Below are 14,314 nucleotides of genomic sequence, written 5' to 3' on the forward strand. Positions count from 1 at the left end.
CCATCTCAAAGTGTAAACACATCTTTAGATAAATAAGACACACTACCTGCAGTTCAGCATGAAATTCATCTGGGGCCTGATTCTGCTTCTATGAAAATCAATGGCAAAAGTGCCTGACTTCAGTGGCATCAGGATGAAGCCAACTGTTGGGTTTTCTCTTTTTCCCCCTAGAGGAAAAATACTAATTTAAGATGGCTGCTGCTATTCCATAATATGTATGGCAATCTGTTTAGGTAGACAATTTATTACTTGGAAAGTCACACAAATAAGTAACATCTATGAGGAGTTCAAAGCTGAACATTCACACATTCAGAGATCCAGATTATTTCCAATGTATAATTGTAATGGGTTTTTTCTGTTTTATTGACTAGCTGTCAATATGAGATCATACAAAGAGTACAACGAAAACATGAGCTTGGGTAGACAAATATATGCTAGCTCTGCTCAAGAGAGCACCCTAAAAATAATGTAGCTAGGGGTAGCACAGGCAACAGCTCTGATTAGCTGTTTCAGTACAAACCCACCTGGACCCTATGGGTATGTTCTAGGGCAGCTAGCTCAAGCCATTGTGCTACCTCAGGTACACTGCTGTTTTAGCACACTACCTCAAGCACACTCCTATCTGTAGTATAGACATTCCCACAGAGATGTTAAATAAGCCTGGGGAGTGTGGAAATAGTTCACGTTGACTTTGGATCCTGTCTTTTTCCCATCCTTCTCCTTGAGTGGGGGCTGCTTCTCTAACTCAGGAAATAAATCAGATTAAAAATTAAAAAAAGAACTACTGTATGATCACCAATTAGCTATTATTTCAATCTCCCTTTGTATATTTTGAAAGAGAGCAAACCATTATAAAATTAAGCAACTTGTTAATGTTTGTTGTTTTCTAAAGATAAGTCAAAACGTAATGAGAAAGTTTGGAATTGTATCTTGGTCAGTTTATGCAAACAGTATTGAGTTCCAAGGCTTGGGATTTGCCTGCATGAACCATTTGCCGAGCTTACTTCATAGTTTGATACATCTAATTTCTGAGATTTTTTAATATTGTGGGACAGCCTGGTTACACTTAGACTCACTTTCTGTAATATGTTAAGTATCTTTTGCATAAAAGTTGTAAACAATCTTTACAGTATTATATTTTTCACTGACAGTTAATAAAATATAATGGGTGTATTCTGATATATGTCAATGTGTATAAAAGAAGATACATAATGACTTCCTGTGGGATAACAAAACTGATTCCCTCTAGAAAAAGGAAATCCTTACAAAGTCGCAAGGGATGAGGCCTGGGATAGTTTATTAAGGGCTTCTATTAGCATATGGTCTCGTGGATTAATTACCCTCTTGTTTGATTTTTTGTTAGAAAATACTAACTTTCTGTAAAAACTTTGTTAGAAATTATGGAGTTTTTATTAACCAAGTCCTATAGAATTTATGTTTACTGTAAGTGACAGATTTTATTTTTGTTTCTGTCATGAAAGAAAATGTATAGCTCACTTATGACTTTTCTTATAGAGGAAGAGAGTAAGAAAATTGTAGCTTCAACTTCTAATATAACTTCTTGTGAGATTAGGGGCTGGTCTATACATGACATTGTACTAATTTAACTAAAGGAGTGATGTTAAACCAATGCAATATTATGTGTGCACACTCTTATGGTGGGTTTAAACTTGGTTTGTATCAGTTTAGATTGCACCTGCAAATAACACCAGTCAACGTATACATTGCTGTGTGTTGGGTGTGTCTCAGGTTACCGAGAGCTCTTTAAATGGAAGAACAGATGTGATAGTCACCTATAAAATATTCACTAATTTCTGCATTGCATGTTTCTATAGAAAACAGTGATTTTAATCCTTAAAATCCAATCCTAGCACACACTGGGATCAACTAAAACCAGAAAAGCTCACTGATTTAGCTCTGCTCTGTTCCAGTGCATTGGTCAGCAATCTAGAGGGTATATTGCCAGGACACTGAAGAATTCTGTGGGGTTTTGTTTTCTATATCACCAATGGGTCTTATTGGTAATAACGTTAGTATTTTGGGGTTAGCCCCCCTGTTATGGGTATATCACTCTGATAGTATAATGTTCACTATTGAAAAGTGTTACATTCTTTCTTTGGGGTTTAGCAATATAATACAACTAAGCTGATGTGTTAACAACTGGCAGAAAGTTAAAGTAATTTGCCTGCTTTCTATTGCTTTAATAAAGAGATATGCATGTAACAAATTAATTTCTAGTTTCTCACAAATGTCTACATGGCAGTCAGGGTACATCAGAAATGACTGATTAAGAAAAGTATTGTATTATGGTACATGCAATTGAGTGTAATTAATTTAGGCATAGAAACATTTGTTTACCAAAAAAGCTGAAAAAATTTAAAAGGCAGAGTATTTCTTTGAAGCAAGAGAGAGAAAGAGGGAGAAATGTAATGAGCTGAGCAGGGAGCGAAGTTTTAAGTTGAACTGTTTGTAAGCAACCTTCTGTCTTAATACCAGCCCCATTCACTTTCTTAAATGATGTTTGCTGGGAGCAAAACACAAATGAAGGTGAAACAAAACTACCAAAATACATATTTTTGGTTGATCTCCTACATGTGTGCATGTCTAATATGACTCTTTTATCGGTGTGTTGTAGAATAAAATGTTTCCCATCTGTAGCCTGAGCAAGACATAAGTGAATTCCATTGTTGAGATGGTGGGGGAATCACTCTTTGACTTGTATTGCTCTATCTATCTAAAACTCTCCTTTGATGTGTTTGATTTTGGAAGCACGGGGGGAGAATGAAAGATCCTGGCCTGGCCACAGCTTGTCAGTTCCTGTCCCATATAGTGCCCAGAATGGAAATGGGATGCTGGGATCATGTTGTCTTCCTCACAAATGTTGGGGATGCAGTCTTTGGAAAGTACCAGTGAGGGAGGAAGTAGACGAGGGTGGAGGGGAGCTCTCTGAAGATAAGGGTAGGAAACAAGAGTAGAATAACTCCTCCCCATACAGTACGGAGGGGATTAGAGAGAGAGAGAATTCCTAGCAGGCTCCATAGAGCTATTCTGGTAGAAGATGGGGCAACTGGGCTTCCACTGATCTGCAGGTCACCGCTCTGTGAGGAGGGCATGGAAGGGCCTCCTTAACTAGTAAGCTTAGTCCTCTGCCTAGATTTGTGTGTGTCTGGTAAATCTTCACACTTCACGTTATTTTAGGAAACAATGAAAGTACCCTTGCCATATATTTATTTGTCTTGAATTTCAAGCAGAACATTAGATATTCTCTTATTTAATCATTTTGTCTGCTATCCATTAGACAGCCAACGCAACTGTGATAGCACAAGTAAAACAGAAGGGTTCCTAAAGTGAGATTTATTTGTTTTTCATCCCCCATGAAATATAACCCGCCACATCCAAAAATGAAAAACAGTAAGGGATCTGTTCTGTCCTCACTGCACACATGTAATTCCATTTAACAGCAATGGGAGTAACAGACACCCATTAACCCTTAGAATGCTGGCATTTTTCAGACTGCCAACCAAACAAATGCCTAGGAGGACATGTATAAATGTCCTCTGAAAATTGTGTAGCCTGGTGCTATACACTCAGGACTCCTGAATTCTCTTCTTGATTATGCTACAAACTCCCTGTGTGACCACGGGAAAACGGCGTAACCTTTTTGGACCTTCAATTTACCCACCTGCATTGATGAAAATAAAACAGATGTTGTAGCACTATTTTTTTTTCTAAAATATATTGAGATGCTCACATGAAAAGTGCTTCACAAGAAGGAAAAGAGACTCTCAAAGCAGAATCATCCTCTTACTACCAAATTTTGCCTGTGAAAATAGTTTTGGGGCTGTGCATTTTTTAGGGGACAAGAGGGACTTGCCTGGCTATATGTTCTTTCCATCTTCCTCCACCTCCCACACGCTATTGACTTGTGCCGGATTTCTGTTACCCTATGACTATATTTTCCTTTTAAGTACAAACTTCTACAAAGTTGGAAAACATGCCATCCTAAAAAGAAGTTGAAGATCTCAGGATGTGCACAAATCCATTCTAAAAGTCACTTTTTCAGGGCATAATTTACAGAGACTCATCTGCACAGTCATAATTCTGCATTTCTTTCAGCCAGCCTACTTTTATACCTTCAGGCATGTGATTTGTCAGGACAGCCTTGAGGGCAATCAGAGCTTGCTGTAGTGGACTGAAATGACCCAGAACAAACTCGGTAGTTAATCTTCTTTATTGGTGAAATCAATAAGCAGATTCGTGCTAAGTGCTGACAGTTCTTATGTAGGGAGTGAAAAGTAGAAGTGTCTGCTCCTTGAACCTGCAATGTTTTACAGCCCAGTCATTTTGTTTCATTATTTGATAAAGAACTTGTTGCTCTGTCTTGTATTATATGCATAATTTAAATAGCTGTAACATATTTCCTTTGCCCAATGGTTCATATGTTTAAATGTCAAAGCGAATAGATGACTGTACGTATGTTGCCATCTAAACTATCAGATACAAGGACCACTGGGGAACCCTTACTTGCACTGGCCAATGCTCACTCATGAGAGTAACCTTACTGATCTTAGTGGGGACACTTAAGTGAGTAAGCACTCACCAACATGGGTAAGGGACACAATCCGACTAACAGAGCTTTAGGGGATTTGTAAAAGATGTCTTAGTTAAAATTTAAGCAAATGCTCATTAAAATAGCAGAACGCTCTAATGACTAAGGCCTTGATCTTTCAGTATGATGCACACAGCTGATCTCTCTCCCTGCACAGAGCCCAGTTGAAGTTGTGGGACTCAAGGGTTCATTCATGTGAATGACAATGACAGACTATGGCTTGATCTGGTATATGGCCACTAATAAACCACGTTTTCCTTCAAATTCTAGAGCTACTTGAGGTGAGAAATATGCCAGAAAGTTACATTATTTTTCCCTGATTGTTGAGGTTTTAGCCCCTTTAAGGGCCCAATCCTGAAAGCTCTTCTGGATGTAATACTTACTACTGTAACTAGTCTCATTGGAACCAATTAAACTGCTCATATTAATAAAAATGACAGCTAGTAAATGGCTGCAGGATTTGGCTGAAATTTAGCAGCACAATAAAGAGAGGTTTATAACATTTGTGAAATTCTGAATAATCATCAACTTCAGATCCAAGACTTCAGACAGTAACCGGAGGTCTGCACTAAATGGGTTTCTTTTCATGAAGAAGAAATGCAAACTTACTTTGTATTCTAGGAGTCATAAGATTTAATACATTTTATAGCCATGGAAATGGATATCTTATGATGGAAATGGTGAAGAGAGACTCATTGTCAAAATCTGGCACATGAAGCCAGTTGTCTGTCCGTTACCTTGTTTATACCATTTCTGTTTGCTTGATATTGGAGTGTAATCAGAAAGTAAGCCATGCTAAATCATAGCTGCCATCAAGTTAGTATGGTAACTATTAAAGCTATTTCACAAAACATCCTTTTACATTCCTCCGTTCCAACCCCATGCTCTTATCTTTGCTTTTACATTTTTGTTTCAACTGTTCCTATTCTTGCCTTTCTTAGAGTTGAGTCAATAACCCAATCTCTCTCATTTCTTACAGATGTTAAAATGATGAAACTCTCTCTCCCTCTGGAATTCACTGCAGTCATGACATCTCCTCTGGTCCTGTATAGAATGTATCTCGCAGCCTGTTGCTGAACTGTTATGACATGTCTCTAGCAATCAGAAAGAGAAGCTGGGAAGAACATGTGACCCAGTGGATGGGCTTGCCTTTTAATTCTGTTGAGTATAATACAGCATGTCATCATGGACTTGTAGCTGATAACTTTCAAGCAAGTATGGAAAAAGATGAAATTTTGAATGTGGGCAGGAAAGAAAAATGTGCTTCTTTACCAGACTGCTGTCATGGTGGAGAACTGATTGGCTTCCCTGCAAAGATGCTTAGCAACATTTCAAAAGAGGTGGATGAAAATGATAACCATGAGGATGAGGAGCATTTTCTTTCTTTGGAGGCCAGCACAGAAACTTTGGTCCATATTTCTGATGGTGATGACGATGACGTTTCAAATCTCTGTTTGGATAAAGTTAACCACCAGTTCACTATTGGAAGGAAACTAACAGATGAAGAGCAGAGTTTAGGAGGAGCAGGCTCCTTAACAAATATGATAGCAATGATTAAAACAAACAGAGAATCTAACATTTCTGAAACAATAGGAGATATTGATGAACCTGACTATGACATAGTCCCCAACGAAGAGACGGAAGAAGAGGATGTTTGTGGCAGTATTGGGAAAAGCCTGGAGCTTTGTAATTATAAAGGCTTAAATGAAGTAATAGATGCCCCACGAGAAAATCTCTCCAGTTCTCTGAATGTGAAGGAAATTATGTCTGAGAAACAGCTGCTTCATACTGCTGTAATTGCACAACAGCGTAGGAAATGTGATGCTCCTAAAGATGGGCATGAAAAGGCTGACTATAATGTGGTCCAGAGTGAGTTTTCTCCCGGTCTGTATACTGGCAGTGGTAGACAACCATTCTCAAAAGCAGACTCTAGCAATTACCTTAAGCAATCTCCTCTCAGTTCCCATATATTGTCCATGGAAAATGGACTGGATGAAAGTGGTTATACAGAACCTCAAGTGGTTCCTGAAAAAAAAAGCCTTACGAATATCAGTCCAGTGGAAGGCATGCAATGTTTACATTTGAAGGATAATCTGTCCACCCATGAATCTACAGACAATCAAGTGAAAATGCGCAAAAGAAAGGTAGGATATAGACAAATTACGGGGTTTGGTTTCAGTTTTTGTCAACTTTTTCTCATGTAATCTCGTGGCTGATTTATTGAAGCAGTAAGGTAAATATCACTCAGAACATTGTGTAGATGCCAGGTGTTGCATCTGTGAAACAATTTGGAAACATGTCACAGGGATGTAAACTCATTTTTAGATCTGAAAATTATTGTCTTGTGAATTTGGTTTGTTCCTTATATTTGTTTATATATATACACTAATGCCTTTGATCACAACCTTTTATTCAATTCTTTTATTTTTATCATGGCCAAATTAATAAGCTCCCTCCTGGGGTTTCCTTTTTTTGTTGTGGTATTTGTTTGTTGTTTGGGGGGGTTTTCTTGGCTAGTACCAAATATCAGAGGTGATCTTTAGATACAAGTGATGTCTGCAGCTATATAGGATCTTTGTTTAAAAGGGATGGGGCGGAAAATGTTACAAATTTGTAAAAGAAATTCTAAAATGTCTATATTATTGGTGCTGTGAAGTACAGGGAGCAGCTATTTGAGTTCCAGCAAAGCCCCATGAGCAAGTTCTCACAAAAAACGTTGCTGGTATGAAGATAGCAGAAGCTCTTGACGTTTTCAGACTGAGAGCCACAAGAGAACTTCACTGGCTCTTCAGACAGGGGAAAAGAGAATAATTCCAAAACTCTAAGGGCCAGATCCCACAACCCCAGCGGAAGCAAATCTCCCATTGACTTCCATAGGAGGGTTTTAGTGATCATGGGACTCCAGGATTGGGCCCTAAGTCTGTTTCTGCTGGCTGTGCTGCTTAGGGCTTGTCTATGCAGTGTATTAGGAAGGATGTGAATTCCAATGCACTCTAGCCCGCTGCACATTAGCTGGCTGGTGTGGGTCTTGGTGGGGTTCACTATCAGTTCCCTAGTGTGTGATAATTTACTCCTGTTTCAAATCATGCCACATTAATGCACATTACATAACTTTTAGTGAGTGCCAACAGGGTCCACACAGTACAAGAAGCACATGACACCCTCCTAGTGCAGACTAATGTATAGTGTAAACAAGCTCTTATTCTCTCTATCCAATACCTATGTCATATTGGTGGTGGTTCTCTCTGCCTATCTGTCTGCTAACATCTGCAATGAACAATAACGCCAAGCTCCTCTTGTCTTTTTTTCAGAAATCTGGTTTCTATAAAATTGTGATTTTACCATCAGACACAATCTTCAGTGTCTCAGTGGTTGTTTCACTAAATCACAACCTCTGAAGCATGAACCAGCATGTCCAAACTGCTGTATGCCAACACAGCATCCTGAGTTGGCTATCACTCCCTTGTGTACACTGTTTGGTAACATTAACACTCAGTAAGATTTTGTTATGGTTGGAAGCTATATGTAGCTTTTACAAAAGGCTCTAGAAACTCTCATATCCAGTCTTGCTTTAGAGTCAAATGCTGTACTTCATAACTCTGTCATGACCATTATATTGATTTAAAGTCACAGTATTTGTGACTTACCTCTGTTAGTTCACTCTTTCCATTTTATTTCTCTCTGACCCACCATAGTAACCCCTGAAATCCTTACAATATCACATTTAAGCATCTATATATGTGAGTGTTTGTATATCACACTTGGAAATGCTGTCTTTTTTATTTCCATGGGTGATATCACTGCACTGATTCATTAGCATTGGCTAGTGCAATTCTCTACAATTCCGTGTTCACTATATTACTTCTGGGATATGTGTCATTCAAGTGGTAATAGCTGTTGGTTGGCAGATAAGCCACACAGTCAGGAACTGATTTCCATAGACTTTGAATAATCATTTTTTTCCCAAATGCAGTTGCTAATTTTGGTGTGTATATAATTTATTCAGCTAAACAGATTAGTTTTGCAGCATATGTATATATTCATATTGTTTGAGACCATATCATTATTTTAAGATAATATAGTGTGTGATTAGCAATGCTCACAATGGGATTTCAATGCAATGTGATCTGATTAAGATGCTTCCACCTGACATATATGCACATATACTAGACTATGTGCAATAGGAGTATGCTGAATACCTTTTAAATGCAGTATGCAGCTTGAGAATACTTGTGGTTTGTGGTTGCTATAATAGGTATTTTAAAAAGCAAGAATCTTTAAAGATCCCAGTAATACTGCAGTGGAGTACGGTGGCAATTGAGAAATTGTGGGAAGGCAAGCAAGCAAACTAGAGGAGAATGGAAAATGTCTCTGGGGAAGTGGCAGCCCCATGGAAGGAAGGAACCGGAAGTCATATGCATGAGGAAACTGAAAAGGGGTTATGTTTCAAGCAGCGAGGGAGCTTGGAGGTTGTTGTTGTTGTTGTTATTATTATTATTATTATTATTATTATGACTTATTAGGTTTTTTGGGGGAGAGTCAATGGAAGCCTGCTTCAAGCAACTTTTTTTTAACCTGCCCTTGAAAAGGTTTGGTCAAAGGGAAGAGGTCTGATCTGCTGCTGCTTCCTAATATGAATATTCTCACTCTCTCTAGATGTGCAGGTCCCTTTGCTAATAGTGTTCCTGCCTTGATGGTTTTATCATTTAAATCTAATCTTATAATATTTTACAAGGATGATATTGCCCATCTCTAGGGACAACAATCGCTAATAAAATGTGCCATGTTTCTAAGCTGACACTGAAAACTACTTTTATAACTAGAACAAAACACTGGAAAGAAAACAGACTTGAAACTGAATCCAACCATAAAAGTCAAGTGTTTGCTTTGCAGTGGCTGGGAGACTTAAAGGATTGGTAATGGGATATAGGGCCTTTTCTCTCAAGGTCAGCAGGTCAACCTAGCCTAAATACTGCAGTTAAGGACTAACATACACCACTAGCTGTGGATGTTTGCTGTCCAATATGAAATAAATGTGATGGTCTCAGTCCAGTGCCCAATAAATAAGTGTCCACATCACTAATAACAAAATAGGCACTTAGGGCCAGATTTTTAAAGGTATTTAGGCACCTAGGCACTTTCAAAAATTCCACTAGGCCCCTATCTGCTTCTTTGGATATCTTAATAAGTTTAGACTATAACAGCATTTAAAAGAGAACTGGATAAATTCATGGTGGTTAAGTCCATAAATGGCTATTAGCCAGAATGGGTAAGGAATGGTGTCCCTAGCCTCTGTTTGTCAGAGGATGGAGATGGATGGCAGGAGAGAGTTCACTTGATCATTGTCTGTTAGGTTCACTCTCTGGGGCACCTGGCATTGGCCATTGTTGGTAGACCGATACTGGGCTAAATGGACCTTTGGTCTGACCCGTTACAACCGTTCTTATGTTCTTAGAAATCTTGCCCTTGCTGATATAAGATATTGCATTCTCAAGTGAGAGGCCAAAGAATGTATGGGCATGGCAAGTGAACTACCCTCTCTCTTCCAGAGATGCTTCCTGCTTGTCCAGGTTGAAACACCCTAGGGTGACGAAGTGGGGAATCTTGTTCTGCTGTTGCCTGTGCTATATCTGCTCTGTAAATAAATATAGGGTCTCAGCCTCCAAGGCTGCCAGTCAGGTACATCTCACCAGCACTAACTTCCATCTTAATAATTTGCTTTGACTATGACAGACGTGTATTTTCACAGTTTCACTCATTGAAGATGCTTGGACTGGACCCTCCATGTTATAAATTGAAAGGAGCTGCCATTGTGGCATTCTTCATGACTCTGGAAATTGCCTTTTCCCTTGACTCATCAGAGCTCATATTTTTAGCCTGTTTTCTGATGGAGGTTTGCTGAGCAATAGCAGGTGCCTTTATTGTTATGGCAGTAGTTATACAATGTTTAAGTTGCATGGCAGCTGATTAATATGATATTTGAGTAGTTTTACCGTGTGTTGTGTTGAGTGTGTGGCTTACTATGTACGGGCATCCAGGGCTGATGTTTATTAGCAGTATGGCATATCAAAAGAATAAATGATTGAATGTGCATTGTGAGACTAACTAGTCCCACTGTATGTCTGCAAAGGGTAAAGAAAAACATGGTAATTGTTTGAACCCATTTTTATAGAGGTTTGAGAACACAGTACATCCTACTTATCCAAATATCTGAGGAGATGCCCAAACCTTTGGGTTATTCAGTTCAGTGTCAGGCCGAACTTCAAGGTGTTCTCTCAGTGTTGGAGGACCCTGGGGACATGCTTCAAGACCTGCTTTGGCCAGTACTTTCAGCTCTGATACTTCCATCTGGAACTTACAAGGTTGGAAGGGCAGTAACGTCAGTTCAGGTTACAGTGCATAATCTCTTGTGTAGCACTGCAAGACTTAAGCTACTTTTATGTGGAACGTAAGAGCTCGGCAAGCTCAGAAATTCAGTTAGGCCTCATGGGAGATATATGACATTTGGTAAATAGACAGTGGGTTAATGAGATTTTGAATAACAAAAAATATCGCCTGTGGAGTTATGGAACTCTTGACCATAGCCATGCTGTAAAATCCATGTCTTCTCAGGCTGTACAATACCTGCTATAAACAGAGACAGATCTGAGACAAGTCTATGAAATGGATCATACCAGGAACTGTAGAAAGTTATGGGTGGTTTAAGAGATGACTAAACTGAACAGTTTTGTCTTGTATATTTTTTTTTCTTCAGTCTCTCTCTAAAACATACACTACCAGCAATGAAATTTGCCTGCATACACACATCTCTGATTGAGGTGTAGAACTGCAGTCTCCAGAGACTTTTGCCTTAGGCTGACAAATGAGGTGCCCTTCAAATTACCACCATATTAGACCAATAATGGAGCATAAGTAGGGGATCTTATTACAATTGACTGTTCAGAACTGGACTATGGAGGAAAAAAAGAATGTAGGTTTATGTCTCAAGAGAAAAAAATGTGATTGTCATCACAAAATCTATGAAGTGTGGAAACATTTATTCTTCATGGGAGACCACAACGTGTTTGTGTAAATTAGTATTATTACCTTCCTGGCAGTGGCACACCAGAAGCAGGTACTGGCTATTTGTTGTCATAGCAACAGCTCCAGTTTTGTAGCATTTCCTCTTCAATTAAGTGTTTCAGAATAAGGCTGGCTCCAAGGGTTTGGCATTTTAACAAATGGGAAAAGCTTTTAAAAAGCAGTGTGATGCAGAATAGAATAAGAATTTTTTTATTCTACATTTATGCCCATCATAAGCAAAAATGTTTATATCCCTTTGAAAATCTCACCCCAGGAATACAACTATAGCTACAGCACAGATTGGCATATGTATTATTGATCTAAGAGACAGAAAAAGCACAAAAGGTGGAGGCCTAGAATTATGGAATACATTTTCAATAGCAGGGACCACAAACAAGTACGTATGCATCCAATCACCACACATCCCTGCCCTTTCCCCATGTGCATATGAAAATGGAGTAATGATGCCAACAAACTGGTACTTAGCAGAGCATTTAAATAGCATATTTCATTTTCAAAGGACTTTTCCAAAATAACAAAGCTAAATTTAGATTGGTGTTCAATAATCTGATTTGGGCATAAATGCAGCTTTGCATAAGCAAATTCAGGGCATTTCAGGTGTGCTTGCAATTTTGTAGGCACACGTGTTATGTCTTGGTTTGAAAGCCTGACTCTATATTTAAAAAGTATTTATCACGGGTAAAACATTCAGGAGTGCCTAAGTCCCATTTTAAAAAAATGACTTAGATATCAGAAGTCTGTCTCACAGAAAGTAAATGGGACTCATGAGGCCCAGATTTTTAAAGGCACCTAAAGATGCAGGCAGGCACCCAGTAGGATTTTCAAAATCATACATGCCCTAACTCACTTTTGAAAATGGGAGTTAGCTGTCTAGCATTGCAAGGCTTAAACGTCTCAAGGGGAACAATGCCTAAATACCATTATTTTTTTTTAAATTTTGGCTTGAGTGCCTAAGTCACTTTTGAAAATGAGACTTAGACTCTTAAATTACTTAGGTACTTTTCAAACTTTTACCCTAAATTACCCTAAATTATTGAAAGAAAGAAACTGGATAATGACAAGGCTAAATACAAAACATTATGGATGAGAGACATGAAGATGAAAACAAACAAGAAACTGCAGTAAGCTTCTCTTACGGAACAGATCTTGGCTTGATGAAGAGCAAGACAAAAATGATGGGACCAACTTTGAATCTAGAGGATACAATATATATGGGTGACTTTAGCCAGAGCCATCTATGTATTCTAATTTACCCTTTCATAGTGCATTACTGGCTGATCCATTCAGAACCCTAGTAAGAGAAGAAACCATTTTATATCTACTATTTTTAGGGTTTTTTTAACTAAGAGGGAAACTGACTCAGAATGAGAGTCAAAGAGGAAAGATTATGTGCTAGAGAAAAGTCTTTGTATGAGAGTAAGGAGTGGGTTCACAGAGCAGAGAAATGTAATGATACTATGTTTTTATAAAGTAACAGATAATTTAGATCCAACAAACAGAGCATAAAGAAGGAGTATTAAAATCCATAAGTGTCCAAGAAGCTAGGAGCTCATAGTAGGGTAACCAGACACCAACTATGAAAAAACAGGACAGGAGGTAGGGGGTAATAGGCGCCTATATAAGAAAAAGTCCCCAAAACCGGGACTATCCCTATAAAAACAGGACATCTGGTCACCTTAGCTCATAGTAGATTGTAAGTAAAAAAGGCAAGAGGCACTAGGCAGCAATGTCAATGTAAAAGAGAAATCCTATTTATTAGAGATTAATGAAGTTGGCTGCATGAAGGATTGTTCATAGATCTGATAGCAAAAGAAAATACTAGGAACAGAGAAAGAGAAGGGGGGAAAAGTCTAGGACAGGGGTCATCAAACTTTTTGGCCCGAAGGCCACAGTAGGGTTGCACAACTGTATGGAGGGCCAGGTAGGGAAGACTGTGCCTCCCCAAACAGCCTGGCCCCACCCCTTATCCCCCTGCTCTCACTTCCCACCCCCTGACTGCCCACCTCAGAATCCCCGACCCATCCAACCCCCACTGCTCCTTGTCCCCTAACCACTCCCTCCGGGGACCCCTGCCCCCATCTAACTCCCCTGCTCCCTATCCCCTGACTGCCCTCCTGACCCCTATCCACATCCCCGCCCCCCAACAGGTCCCCCCGAGACTCTCACTTCCTGTTCCCCATCCCCTGACCGTCCCCCCAGAATCTCTGTCCCATCCAATTGCCCCCTCCTCCCTGACTGCCCCTCAGGACCCCCCGCTCTCCTACCCAACCTGGCTCCTGCCCCTTACCAGCAGCAGGAGCTCACAGCCACAACACCCGGCCAGAGCCAGCTGTGTGGCCCAGTGGGAGTGGCAGGCCAGAGCGCAGCCCATGCGGTGGCATGGCTGCGGGGGAGGAGGGACAGCGGGGGAGTGGCCGGGGACTAGGCTCCCTGGCCGGGAACTCAGGGGCTGCGCAGGATAGTCCTGTGGGCTGGATGTGGCCCACAGGCTGTAGTTTTCCCACGTCTGGCCTAGGAGATAGCGTGCATGCGCGTGAGTTCGTTCTCTCTCTCTCTCACACACACACACACACATTCTGATTGTACAAAAGTCCCAGAGGAAATCCAGCACACAAGACAGTA

At 39.8% G+C, this 14,314-nt stretch overlaps 1 protein-coding gene across 1 annotated transcript in view; it reads left to right on the top strand.

Moving 5' to 3' along the window:
* DLC1 (DLC1 Rho GTPase activating protein) overlaps nucleotides 1–14,314 on the top strand; it is a 381,496-nt gene that overhangs the window by 8,039 nt on the left and 359,143 nt on the right. The window contains exon 2 of the mRNA XM_032799001.2: nucleotides 5,589–6,753. Within this exon, the coding sequence (XP_032654892.1) occupies nucleotides 5,698–6,753 (1,056 nt within the window). The 5' untranslated portion in view covers nucleotides 5,589–5,697. The remainder of the gene's footprint in view (nucleotides 1–5,588; nucleotides 6,754–14,314) is intronic.

This window comes from Chelonoidis abingdonii, chromosome 5, assembly GCF_003597395.2.
Source record: "Chelonoidis abingdonii isolate Lonesome George chromosome 5, CheloAbing_2.0, whole genome shotgun sequence".
Classification (NCBI taxonomy): domain Eukaryota; kingdom Metazoa; phylum Chordata; order Testudines; family Testudinidae; genus Chelonoidis; species Chelonoidis abingdonii.